General features: G+C 35.8%; 1 protein-coding gene across 4 annotated transcripts in view; it reads right to left on the minus strand.

The window, feature by feature from the left end:
- The window catches only part of CBLB (Cbl proto-oncogene B), a 129,524-nt gene that overhangs the window by 6,376 nt on the left and 108,652 nt on the right, over positions 1 to 14,496 (minus strand). For 2 of the 4 annotated variants that reach the window (XM_053970566.1, XM_053970569.1), the window contains 6 exons: positions 14,397 to 14,491; positions 10,732 to 10,872; positions 6,694 to 6,773; positions 6,463 to 6,594; positions 5,036 to 5,176; positions 2,464 to 2,583 (listed from right to left, as the gene is read on the minus strand). In XM_053970566.1, coding sequence (XP_053826541.1) covers positions 2,464 to 2,583; positions 5,036 to 5,176; positions 6,463 to 6,594; positions 6,694 to 6,773; positions 10,732 to 10,872; positions 14,397 to 14,491 — 709 coding nt within the window. The remainder of the gene's footprint in view (positions 1 to 2,463; positions 2,584 to 5,035; positions 5,177 to 6,462; positions 6,595 to 6,693; positions 6,774 to 10,731; positions 10,873 to 14,396; positions 14,492 to 14,496) is intronic. The other 2 variants (XM_053970568.1, XM_053970567.1) reach the window with 2 other exon arrangements.

Genomic DNA, 14,496 nt, shown 5'->3' on the forward strand with positions numbered 1-14,496 from the left:
CTTCCCTTCATGTACTGGAAGGCCACAATTAGGTCACCCCAAAGCCTTCCCTTCTCCAGGCTGAACAATTCAAACTGACTAAGGCTTTCCCCACAGGAGAGGTGCTCCATCCCTCTTATCACCTTGGTGGTCTTCTCCAGACTCACTCCAGCAGGTCCACGTCTTTGTTATGCTGGATGCATTTCTCCAGGTAGGGTCTCATGACAGCAGAGCAGAGGTGCCGGATTCCCTCCTTTGCCCTGCTGCTTTGGATGCAGCCCAGGAAAGCAGGATACAACCCTTTTGTCTTTCTTGGCTCTGAGCACACGTTGCCAGCTCATGTCCAGCCTCTCATCCACAGCACCCCCAACTCTTATCTCCTTTTCTTTGTCTTTTTGCAATAATTTTAAACAGTTGTATATAAGAAGTTTGAGAAACCATGCCTTTGGGGGAGTGGGTTGCATGGCTGAGTACTATTTCTGAAGTGTTCAATACTGGATATCTGAATTAGAATAAATTACTCAGTAGACTTTAAAGAGTCAGTTAAACATCACGACAGCAAGCTTAAAAACAGTGAAAGTGAAACAGAGAAGTTAAAGCACTGCCCATGCTACTCTAGGAACCCAGGAGCTAAATTATAATTAGATTTTAGAGTGAACTCCATTTCTTTTTCAGCTAGTTCAGAGAACAACCTTACAAAAGCACTGAAATGAAGAATTTCTTAAGTGAGCTGATTAGTTCAGAAAAAATGCAAAACCGAAGTTCTGAATACAGTTACACTCTCAACATTGTCTTTTTAAATCATAGATAAAGGTGAACCTGTTCATCCTGCAGCTCATCAGTTCTGTCCTTTGGAATTACTGACACTGTAAAAACAACTTTCCAATTAAGAGAATGGCATGATCTATCACATAGTTTTCATCTAATTGAAATTAAATGGAATATATCGCTGCATATCATGCTGATTTAGAATGATATTTATAGCAAAAGCTGACATGTGAGTGTTTTAGAAGATGGCTGTGGGAAACAGATCGAAAAGTATTAAGTAACACCAGAAAGCTCCAAGTTTTTAAATAGCAAATATCTTGCAGTAATTTAGGAAATTTAAAAATTGCTCTATCTCAGAAGTGCAAGAATTGCAGGAAAACTCCATAGCTTTAAAAGTAGTTACATCATTGTGATAATTTGCATTATAAGAGAATTCAAAACACCCTGAATAAATTGACTGAGCATTTTAAGACAAATAGATCCCTCACAATGCCACATAGAAAGCATTATAAACTCTTTTATTCCAACAACTGGAAACAAAAAGAGAAACAGCTATATTTGTAAAGATACCCTCCCCAAAGAGATCATATTTACCAAAGGTGTCACCCTAATTCACAATTATACTATTAATTAAAAAATAAGTAAGCCTAAAGAGAGCTACAGGAATTTCCCACCATTTTAGTTGGAAAAACATACTCTTTTTTCCCCCCTATACCTCAGCAGTATGAAAATCTGTATTTCTGAGAAGGAGAATGCAATTACTACTAAAAAATGTATCTTTTTTTTTTCCACTTGAGAATGCCTCAATTGAACAATGGTGATTATTACAACTGAAAGATTAGAGAAAAGTCCTTTTCTTTATGCATAAGAAGTCTCTACACAAAATTTTATCTATCTGGAGAATGATTAATGGTACAAAACACCACTTGACTTTTTCTTTGTGTGGTTTCTTCATCTAGGAAAAGAATGCAGTTGGACTAATCCTCCCCTTTCCCCATGCACCATGCACATATAAGGAAAAGAAAATTTTTCTAAAAACTGGTGAAGGTACTTTGAAATACAGGTAATACTGTTATCATTTTTATCTACTCGGTAGATTTCCTTTAAATTTACTGTTTTTGTTGCCTGAAAACCATAACCAAAATTTCTTTGGCAGAGGAACTGTTTTTACTGTACCTGTTCCATTGAAAAAAAAGACTGAATTTTAAGTGGTTTTGATTCTTGCTATTTTATTAAGAAATATCTTAAAAGTTTCTTAGAAATTCAGACAACCATATTAGCAAAAAAGACAGGAAATAATAATACTTTAGAGAGGTTAAGCTCTTTTTTTTTTGTTTAGGAGAAATGAAACAAAGATGGAAATCAGATATTTGTGCTCCTTTCAGTACTTCTGATCTCTTATGAGCTTGAAAGGTGTCAGGAAAATTTCTGCCTTTCTTAAAAAATAAGGAACAGTATAACTCACATAAGCATTCAGTTTGGCAGCTAGCAAAATTGATGCTATAGTATATACACCTACACACAACAAGTAGCCACTTCTACCTCTATTACAGAACTTAAGTCTCTGTTACCCCTCGATGATTTCATACTTCTGTAAAGCAACATTACCATTGCCATTTGTTGCCCAGAATGACAAAAAACTTACTGGACTTTATGGATGAAAGTTATATTCTTCATAAAACTGTAATTTTCTACAAGAACAGTTTTCTGCTTTACCTGAAAATGGAGGAAGTTGATCGTAGTCTTGAGATGTCCTATTTGTTTTGACATTTTCTCCAGGTGCTCTCCGAGCAGGTGGCAAAGGAACATGAGCAGTTACTGGGTCAAAATGGGGATCTGTGATAAAAGAATTTAAAAAGTGTCTTGAAATAATCAGAATTACTATTTGCAGGAGGGCTGAAGCATAGAAGGTAGGATTAGAACAGCCTCCCATCATGCAGAGGAACCATGAATCCAGAGGTGTCCCCCGACAGCACATGCACATAAACCCCCAAATTCAGCGTTCATAGTACAGATATAAGTATGATTTGAAGTGACAAACACAGGAGCACAGCTTAAAGGTGGTCTGTCCTGCACTGACTGTGGTCTCTTCTCCTCACATCCATGAGGTACTTTTCAACCACCCAACCCTGATGCTGCTGGGATTGTGCATGGCAAAGCACGGAAGAGGTTGCAATGCCTGAAGCAGCACAATTGCAAACATCCCAGCTATTCAGTTTGCTTAGAGCTTCATTACACTTCTATGCTTTGCAGTTCACAAAGACTGCAGGACTGATTTCCTATTAATACAGTCCCAGCTATGGGTAAATATTACAGGGACAGAATTTGAAAAATGAGAGAAATAAACAATTCTGATATGTCATCCCCTTCTTTTCTTTCTTCTTTGGCTACCAAAGATGCTGCTGAGCAAGTGCAACACCATCCTGGATCTGGCTTCTGCCCTGGACTCAGTACTCGCAGAGTGTTTGTTTTGTATGTGAGAACAACTTCTCGCTGGTGTTGATGATGAGATTATTATTCCAACCTGACAGGCTCTGATGGATAGCTGAGAAATCACCCTCAAGACTTGTATGGACACCAATCATCAAAAACTCATCATAAATCTTCTACAACAGATTATGTGACAAGATGCAAAGTGAGTAATATGGCTTTAGAAATACCATATGAATAAAAAAAGACCAATTCACACAACCATGCATGCCTAACTAGATGCAATACATTGCTAAGATTAATGAGAACTGCTGCTGTACGGTTGTATTGCTTATGCAAATATGAAGAACAATACACGGCTGTAGATACATAGTCCAGATATTTATTTTAAAGCTATTAAATGTTTTTTAACATTATCAGTGATGTTCTTAGATTATTTGGAAGTTACACTTAAACATCTAAAACTTTGCATGTTTCTGGGCACAGGCAGATGGAGCTTGTTTGCATCTGTGTGTGAGGGCTCCTATTTTTCCTCTCCATTCCCATCATAATTGAATGGCGCACTGTGTGTTCCTGGATCAGATCATATAATTGAGGCACTCATTCAGACTAGACTGCTGAAGTTTACGTTGTTTTTATTTTGAAGTGTAGGAGATAAACTACACTGTATTTATGAATATCAACCTTTAAATTCTGTAGCGAGCTAAGTCTTTTCATCTGGATGCATTCAGCAACTTAGATGAGAAAGTAACACACTGAGTTGAATTTGCATTATAAGATACACAAAGCTTTAGCAAATTACTCAATGTCAGGCCTTGACTGATAGCAAAACATACAAAATAAAAACATTCCATAAAAGGTCACTGTACTTCAGCATAAAGTAGCTCCCTGCCCCCCGACAGCAAGTTCCAGTCACACAGGTCATTCAAATACCAGAGAACTTGTCAGGCCATCATGCAGCTGCACATGACTGCTTGTCATCCACATTCTGGCCTTCATGTGAAACTATCACCAAAACATTTCACTTTATCCCTCTCCATAGAGCTTCTAAGAAAAACAGAGAGGGGGAAGACAACATCTAACCCCACCACAAGGCAGATCATCCCTGAAAATATTCAGAGAAAAGGTGAACTTAAGATACCAACATCCTTTGAAAGCTTCCACAGAGAAAAAAAAAAAAAAAAAAAAAAAATCACTTCACAGACATGTGCTATAACCCACAAAAATCCTGCTGTAATCTGTATCATAATCAGCAAATGCATTCAATTTCATTAACCTGAAAATCAAACCTTTTTCAACTCAAAGACAAAAATCATGAATGGTAAACAGAGTTTTCAAACCTTTTATAAGCAAAATACCAGACTGAATGTATCACAGTGATTTACAGGGAAAGATAGGTGAAAACCTGACTTAGCAAAAAGGTTACGAACCCCAGGACCTAGCAACTGTATTCACAATATAGTTTTGTAGCAAAATTTTACAACAGTTCTAACAAAGTAGAATATTCTTTTCCCTCATTTTACAACTTCTTTCAAAGTTTCAACTTGAAAATATCCCCCATGAATTATGTTTCACTATTGAAAACAATGGAGCTGACAAACAGATACAGACTACTATTACAGATTACAACAGAAAACTACAATTTACAAAACTTCTAGCCTGGTACGACCTCATTTTATTACTTTGTGATAATTAAAAGTGAAGTCTTTCTATCTTCTGATAGAAGATTTAAAATTTTGATTTTTTTATATTTTGTATAATGAGTTCTGAGGCCTGGTGACAACTTTATCACTGAACAGATATGCCTCTGAAGTAAAGGAAAATAAAATAAAACATGCTGTTTCCTCGGAATTCTTACCAGGATGAAGGAACAGTTCATGTCCTGAAGAGGGTCGGCTCCCTGAGCCAGCAGGTTTTGTGTGCTCAATCATGCTGTGCCGAGCAGGTGGTGGTGGTGGTGGTGGGAGTGAGGGGGTCGAGTTATCAAATGCATCTTCACCTGCAGTTTAGAAATGAATTATCAGATAAGCAAAACTTCATAAAGAACTGCAGAATAGAGAATAAACCTTAAACTTTATTTTTCATTGGCTGCTGAGGCCTTTACTCCTATGGTTCATCTAAGCAGTTCAGTGACTCCAGTAATGAAACTGTTAAACCTGACTGTTAATACCCACAGTCCTCTTCTAAAACATGCTCTGAATGACCTTTTGCAGTGCTCTGGGATGGAAGGAGAGATTGCTTTTAGTGACTCAATTGCCAAGAGTGTACTACAATGAAAGCTTCACTGAGTATCACAGTAGAATAACAGCTGTATTTCAGTGGCTAAGCAAGTGTATACAAACACCAATGCTGACTGCACTCAATCTGCTACATTGCTACTGTGTATTATCTCGATCTGCTGTTCAGAAGCTCTGACTCCAGATATAAATGGAACTTTCTAGAGCTTGGCAAAAGAATGCACTTCTTATACAAAGGTGGTGAAAGCAGGACTAGAGTTACAAAGCACTGTGAGTTTTATGTGTTATTTTGCTTTCATTTCTCCTGCATCTCAGGAACACTTCAGGGACCAGAGAGAGCATAGTGCAGGAACAAGGCAAATGTTCAAAAGTTTTTATGGAACCAGAAATTTGGATGTTGACACATACAGACACAACCATGCAGCTGAATTTGTCAATGAAGGTGTAGGTGGTACCCCAAGCATGGCACCAATATATATGCAGAGATCACTGATTTTTGTGCAGAACAGAACAGAAACCAGGGTTGGAAAAAAGAGCTTTCAGTGACTGTAGACAGCAGTGAGTTTTGAATTGTCCCTTGATGGGGGAAAAGATCCCAGAAATTAACTTATTAATTTAATTTAGTGGTTTTGGTTTTTTACTCAAATACCATCATTTTGGTATTCTTCTTTGTATTTGATAAAATAAATGGAATTATTTAAGCTACAGTAAGAAAAATGCTCCACTACTGCATTAAATTGCAATGCTCAAACTTCTTCGTAAGAGACAATTAAAATTTATTTTAGGGAAAATGGTTTTTACTTTTCTGTATAGCTGGAATACAGATTTAGTATACTTTTTTGTCTGTCTCAAGTGAGACCTTACAAACAGACTCCAAATATTGACAAAACAGACAAAATTGACTGACAGCTGTAATATTTAGCTCATAACCTGTTTGGTACTCCTAACCTACTCAACATTGTCTGTTTGTCTGTTTTTCAGTAAACATGGCATTTAGTTCATCTGGGCAGCGTCAACCATTACATGTAATCAGCAAAAAGTCTGCAACCTAAAGGGGGCACCAGAAGATCATAATCGGAGGGTGTCCTGTTGAGCAAAGTGCTGTGTTTGGGGTTGTCTCTGGCAGGAGGCCGTGCAGGAAGCAAAGGTACCGGAACAGTAGGTGCATCATAGACATCTCCTGAATGACACAACCACAAGAAGTGAATGTTTTCCTGCTGCACCCCTAGGGCAGCACAGAGTAAATCTTCTTGGCAAACAACAAAAATTAAAAACATACCTGACTCTGGATGTTTCGATTTCTTTATCTCGGAAGTAGCACTGTGTGTTCCATTCGCACACTGGCCATTCTCACACACCCTGAAGACAGACATTAAGCAGGAAGCAATCAACCATTTAATTAAGTATTAATTAATTCCCTGCATGAGCAGTACCTGTCAGTTCACCATATGGAAACTAATCAGGGACAATAAGCTGCATCAATTTTAAAATTTACATTTTCAGATATTGAGAGCAGATTAACTGGTTAACGCTCATTAAAATTGCTTTGAAGGATTACACTGCTTTCTTGGTGACATACTGACATGGCTTAAAATAACACAGGCTGCAATACAAGTTACAGGAAGAATTAACATTAAACACAGCCCTCACTTCAGAGCTCAGGTCATTACTTTATTCACACAGTTACATAACAGGCTCGATATTAGTTGACCTTCACAGATGCTGAATTTTCCTTAGCAGAATTATGAGAAAAGGGAAATGTGGATTTTGGTAATTATCCACACCAATGCACACCAGAAAAAACATTAAACAAAATGTAAAAACAAAAAAACTGAACACCACAATACACACTAATAACAAATTTCGACTCAACTTTGCCAAACATTAAAAAAAAACCCAGTGAGAACCCCAAAACTGCATTAACAAAGCAGTTCTTCAGGAACTTATTAATTTCTGTATCAAAAAAACTGAGCCCTGCTGATACTTCTACCACAGTTTACTGATTTTTTTTTTAATGGAAGCATACTCTGCCCTCAAAACATAACAACAGTATCAAATTAATATGCAAAACATCCAACCAAACAGTAAAGAGTGCCTACAATAATTGTGTTGAAAATATTGGAGATATTTTTGTAAGAAGACTTTGTTCAAATATGGCAGGGAAAAATATTGAACAAGCCTTAACATAAGATTAAATATTGTTTAAAAATACAAAAGAATCAGGACATTGCTCCTGTCACTGTAACTGTGGGCCTTGTATATTCAGAAATAACTAGATATTTTTCTTGGAAAAAGGCCACCATGCTAAGCAACTCCAGCTTAAAGATAAAAATCCCATTCCACCATGGACCATTATTATTAAACATTGGGAAATCTGCTAGAGTTATATACAGCTAAAATTTCAGATTTGTGGTTTTTACCAACAGTATTAATAAACCTATCAGCTTTGGCCAAATGGAAAGAAGGAATGAATAAGGGTCTGGAATAATTTAAAATATATAAACAGGAAAGAGGAAATGAATTGCACTTGTGGCCCCAAGAGTTACAACTAGAAGTAATGAAATAAATATAAGAATAATCTCAAGATTTAAAAACAAACAAACAAGAGATCCTTTGCCATAAATCAATTCCTCCAGAGAAGTGGTAGAGGAAGTGTTGTTTCTTTCTTTGACATTAGATTGGTCCGATCTTTCAAATGCAGCGGATGCAACATTTCCTTTGACTCCTCACAATATACACTAAGTAATTAAAAATATTTTCTACTCTAGGTTTAATGAATTCTACATTTTCAATGATGTAACCAGCCACAGGCAGCAAGGTAACTTAACATGGCACCACTTCAGAAGTATTCAGTCCATGATAAGCCCAGCTAAGTGATCAGTTTACAAACAATGCTGAAATGCCTGTTAACAGTAAACACCAGAAAAAAAGGCATCAAATGAGTACTAACAAGCAAGCCTTCTGTCCTGTCCCCTTTTGGAAAAAAAACTTATTAGGAAAAGACAGCAAATGTAATAATGTAACATTTGTCTAACAATAGCCTAATTAGTAATGCTGAAATTCTTTCCTTTTATTTCTTATTCCTGAACTGTTGTTCAGCAGTAACAAGCCAGACAATTCAATGAACTACCAGAGAGTAAAACTGTGAATCATTTTTTATATTATTCTTGAGATATTTTTAGCAGTGTCATATCTACAGGTAAAAGAGAGAAAAGGCAACAACAGTTTGGGAGTAGGACGTAACAATTATGTAATTCTAAACTACAAAACATTCTGACAAAAATTTTAAGCTCTTTAGCTTACTGAAAACTCCAAGTACAATCCAAGAAGTTAGGGAATAACACTTTGGAAAGAGATAAGAGAAAGTGACACTAAGGGCAAGAACTGAAATGTACTAAAAATTTATAACATTAAAAAAAAAAAAAGTTGATAACAGTTTTGATGAACAATAATGAGAAGTTAACTTTCATTGAAACAAAACATCCCTCCCATGTTACTTAATGAAATACATTAAAAGAACACAACATCAACCAGGAAACCGATTCTTTCTTGAAAACTTTATCTCAGCTTTCACATCTAAGCAGTGACATTAGCTAAAATAAGACATTTTAAGTATGTGGAACATCAGACTTTTTTTTAATGCCTATGAGAATGGTTTGAGTTAAATTTATTATCAGAATGTATAATAAGAGGAGTTGGTGGTTTTAATCATGGAGCAACTTGAATAGCAAACGGAGGCATTTTATGTGTAGCAAGTCCTGAATTCATATAAAAAACCCCATCATATGCACAGTAAAAACTGGACAAAACTTGGAAAGCATCTTTCTATCTATAGCCTCTACTAATAATTCTAAGGGTCTGGAAAAATACTGTACCAGCCAACTGAAGGTACTTAATTATTTTTTTTCTGTAAAATAAAAATTGCAATATTCTATTTCTCCAGCTGCTTATTTTCTCAAGAACATTTCAGTTTGAATCTATTTGCATCATTTCCATACAAAAGCACAACACGATCCCATAATAATGGCATAGACAAAAAGGATTAGGACCTTGGAATCTTTTTCTTCTCGCTTCCCTTTTTCCCTGTGTTGTTCAGCCAACACAGTTTTATTTATCTTTTTTTTTTTTTTTTTTTTTTTTTTTTTGGTTTTTTTTACATCTCATACAGTAGATAAAAATTTAAGTACTTAAGTTCATCAAGCTTTGGCAACCGCACAATATTGGTGCCTATGCAGTGAAGCCTGGATCAGGATTTCTAAGACAGAATTTTTAACCTGCATGCAAAGAATGATCATATTATGAGCTTTTTTCCTACCTGCTTTAAATTCTAACTTAAAAAGTCTAAAAATCATTATTGGCTAATTTGGAGGTGAGAGACATGTTGAGCTTTATTGATGGTGGGTCCTCAACATCACATTCTGACAGAGAAAGGGAAAAAATGGCAATATGTCATAGAATTTTTATATCACAGGAAGGTGCAAGTTTTTTAGACCAATACTTGATTTTAATATCATACTTGTGACCTACAAAACCAGTAAAACATTTGTCCTTTTTCCCCCCAGTGACTCCTGACTTATTGTTTTAATTCCAGCCATTCATATATTTTTAAGAGGCAAAGTTCAGCAGGAATGTCACAGCCTTCAGTTGCCATGTCCCTTGCTCCAAGTCTCCTTGTCATAATCCATTAGTAATTCTGAGCAGTGAAAGTTTGGAGGTATTGTTTCAGAACATATTTAAAGCTAAGTAGACATATTCCCACCTGTATTTAAAAAAAGGTTCTCTTTCTGAGAAGCACAAAGAAAATATACTACCAAATGGGCTTAAAAAGCTAAAAAGACACACTATATATTGGACAAAAAGAGAATCAAAATATGAACATACAGCTGCCAGTTCACATACTTTTCAGTACTTCATTGCTTTTAAATTGAATTATATATAATGTGAAAGGCTAAGAATTTCAAAGCTAACTGGAAATTTCAGTCACAATCCTCCTTAAAATTAAATTTGAAAGAGTTTTAGGGGTTGAATCTCCTAGTAAGTTTTGAAAACCTCAATGTAAGGGGAAAAAAAAAGACCCCAACTGCAGAAATGGTATCCAAAGGCAAAAAACCACACAGTTCTGACACAAGACAGATTCGATAATGTGAACTTTATAGGTTTCTATCTGTGGCAGTGGCCAAATGAAACAGAAGCATGGGTAATCCAAGCTTAGGAGGCAGGCAAGCTTAACCATAATTTCAGATATTGAATCCTGTTAATTTTGGAAAAAGCAGAGGTTATGTAAAAAGCTTTTTTCAAGGCTGCTAGATCACCTTACCGAGCAAGCGGTTTTATATTATGACCATGAGGCGGTTGTGAGCTCAGTATTACAGGATGTGAAGAAGGAATTTTGTATTCATCATCATCTAGGTGTTCCCTTGATTTATCAGACAGAGAATTTGCTGAAGGACCAGGGCACCTAAGGAGATTAGAAAAATAAAGGTTTCTCTTCAGCTGTTAGGTACTTGACCTCAGATAATATTGAAAATACTCTTCTTTAGCCCAAACATCCTTAATAAGTCTGCTACACGTGAGGAGACAAAAGCACCATGACAAAAAAACTTGTAAGGTTACTGACTTTTTGTCACTGAGCATGCATAGAGCAAAGGGCAGCTACCCTTCTAGGAGTTAAACAGCTACTTTAAGCAAGCACAACATAGCAGAGAATTGCAAAGAATTAAAGTACCAAATAGACACTTGCATGACTCGGCCTGTTTGCACTTATGAAAAGCACTGAATAAAAGTTAATTCAGGACAAAAGGTGTTTAGCAGGGCTTAGTGATGCAGAGGACATTCATGCGTTCACTAGCCTGTCAGGCTGTGAGTAAGGACATGCCAGGTCCTCTCACATATCTGGAGCATGCCCGTCAGCCCTGCTCCATCTGTCACCAAGAAGCGCCATGCCAAAGGCTGATCTCAAGGGAGACAGGAATTCCAAGCCACAGTTGGCCTTAAAGGGGCTATGACTTCACCTTCAACATTTTGTTAGCAAGGTGGGACATACAGCAAGAGGAGAAACACCTTTTAGTGCTACTTCCCCCTCAACTACCTCAAGGCAATTAAATATTCCTAATATATTCACAGAGTACAAAGACCACAAAAGGCGCTTGAAATTGGATGCGTCATTACATACTCAAAAATGAATGCTTCCTCATGCAAAATATCACCGCGGTTTATGGTACTTTTGAGATAAAGAGTCTGCTACTGATGTAGAAAAATAGGAGCTACTCACTGGAATGAAACAAACACTATTTAACTTTAAAATTTTGAAGTTTTGGATAAGAATCACTCTGTATCTTTGACATAAGAGTCTTAGATATATTTCAAGAATAAAACAGCAACTTGATCAAAACTGCTAAAAAAGTGACATAATTACAAAAGTCCAATTAAAATAACTATTTTCACATGTTCAGTCAAAAACATAGAGGCTGATTGGAAAATAAAAATCAGATGTTCAGTTAGCAAGAGTCCAATACTTCATTATTGAAGTGCAGTTTATAGTAACTACTTTAGTAAAACAAAAATAAATCAGCAGTGTTTCCAGGAAAAATAAAAAAACCTAACAAAAACCTCCAGTGATTTTCTATTAATGTAGCTTTTTAAGAAAAAAAAAAGTCATATTTGTAACATTATATTCAGTAGAAGTTGATCAAACAGTTCAAGTAGGGATATTTTAGAATTGTGAAGTTTCAAGTAAGAGTCATTTTGCCTCCTTGTTATTTAGAAAAAGACATTTCATACATTATCAATGTATCCTTCAGTCAAATCTTAGGAATTACAGGCTGATTACAACAATGAGAAAGAACAAAATGCCTTGGAGCTATATGAAACAAACCAGCTCTCAATCTACCACACTGCACAGATTGGAGAGCATGAAAAAAAATGAGCAACTTGCTCAGATTAATTGGAGTAGCACAGTTGTGAAAAGCAGAGTATTTTGAATCATGTACAGTTCAACATTTATGAGTGCTAGGCACAGTCAATTCAACAGGAGGAAAAATAGACTGTAAAAATAGTCTCTCTGATATTTCCAAAAAAATCATGCTAGATATTATCCAAGTTACATTTTTTGAAAACAATTGTTGTGGCTGGTGAAATTGCTGTCTTTAAAGATTTTTTTTCCCTTTCTCCCCAGTTTTTCCACCTATATATTGTCATAGAATATTATAGATTACTGGCGTATTTCCTAGTGGTGACAAAAACCTAATTTTAAATATACTGAACACAGACATATTAGTGCTTAAAGAAAGAACATACAATGATCAATTTTCAACAGTTATTCCATGCAATATTTTAGTAATTAGGTAATTTGAACTTCTTACTCCTAAGGTTATGTATTGATAATTTTATACTTTAAAAATCAAAATCTAAAATTGCCTGTGTAATTTTTAAAAGGTGTAAGTACAAAGCCAAAACAGAAATAATTTTTTAAATTTTTTTCCTCAAAAATCAATATAGTTTGGTTTTTGCAAATGAAGGTTTTTCCTTCTTCCTGGAGTTCATTAGTTTTTTATTCAGAAATCTTTGGTTAATGAAAGAATTCCTTTTGACCAAGCAGAAGTCACACATTCTAGCTTTGGATTGGCCTGACACAGATTTGGTATCTGTACATATTGTTACAATATTGTGTGGACTTTCCAATGCTCTGTGTATACACTGTACTTTGGTACAGTGAAAAAATGGGATTCTCATTAAGTAGGATGTTTTTCCATGCTATGAAATACAGAAATAAGAATACTCCCCTCTTCATATTTTCATTGTGTTATGAAATAAGCAGACTAGAAGGGCACTGATGACATGAGGTATCCAACTGGTACTCCTCTGAGACCCTACCTCCAACAGGTTACATCCGAACATTTAATTACAGGTATGCCTGGAAAATATTCTAAAAGTTTCTTCTGAACTGAAAAAGTAGGCATGGAGAACTTCACCTCAGCAATTGCTCCACCTAAAAACAGTCTCCTAAATAAAAAAGTCAACACTCCACTGCACCTTTATTGTAGTGCTCAGGAATAAAAAACCCAGCATATTAATAAAATGCTGAAATTTATTTGTCTTCTATATTTGAGCTAACTGAACACAAAAATGTAATGAGAAAGTTCTCAGGACTAATATGAACTGACTGTCCAATTATATTATTTAACAGCAAGAATCCCTAGCAGAACATTGGAAAGAAGTTGGAGGATAGCATTATAAGGTCCAATTTCCTTACAAAAACACAAAATAAGGACAAACCACATTATAGGATTTCCAAGCTTTCAACTTTAAATATATCTTGTTTTGTACAAAATCCTGTGTCATTCAGAGTCTGAAGATATTTGCTATGACAGCAACCTCTTTATTTAAAAAATAAGCAGTCATTTTACTGGAAGACTAGCAGTAGTCTGCACATGAAATGACAAATCTTCCCATATTCTGGAACTCAGGAATGTTGATCATATTTAAAATTATATAAAATGGTTTTGGTTGCTTGTTTTTTAGACACAACAAATAAGAGATGGTAGTGTGAACCCTGGATAAAGCTCCATGTACTGAAAGCCCAGAAAGCCTGACTAGATTAGAGGCAGAACAGTGACAGAATACATTGTTTAGGCCTAGCACTTTCCCTACAATCTGTCATCTTCTGTGATAAACAGCTCTGACCACACTTCTCCTGTAGTAATAGAAGCCAAACCAGACAGTATCTGCTCTCCATTGCCAAATTCCTGTGAGCAAGATCTGCCAGAATTTACCCTCTGTCCCTATACAAACATGCTGTGTCCAATTAACATTAGGACTGTTCCCACTTAATCAATACCATTTATGTTTCCTTTGTAAAGGCACATTAAAATTCATGGAAAGCATATCAAGTTACACTAGTTAATTTCTTTCTTTTTCCCATTTTTTCTTTTAGCACCACAGAGTAAGTGCAGCACTTTTCTTTAATAGATAAAGTTAACTTACTTTATACTAGGGATGACAGAGCCAGCTGGAAGAGGGGGTGAAAGCCGTGGAGGGACATCATATTCTTCATTTATCAGATGACCATTTGAAAAAACCTAAA

The sequence above is a fragment of the Vidua macroura genome, chromosome 2 (genome assembly GCF_024509145.1).
Source record: "Vidua macroura isolate BioBank_ID:100142 chromosome 2, ASM2450914v1, whole genome shotgun sequence".
Classification (NCBI taxonomy): Eukaryota; Metazoa; Chordata; class Aves; order Passeriformes; family Viduidae; genus Vidua; species Vidua macroura.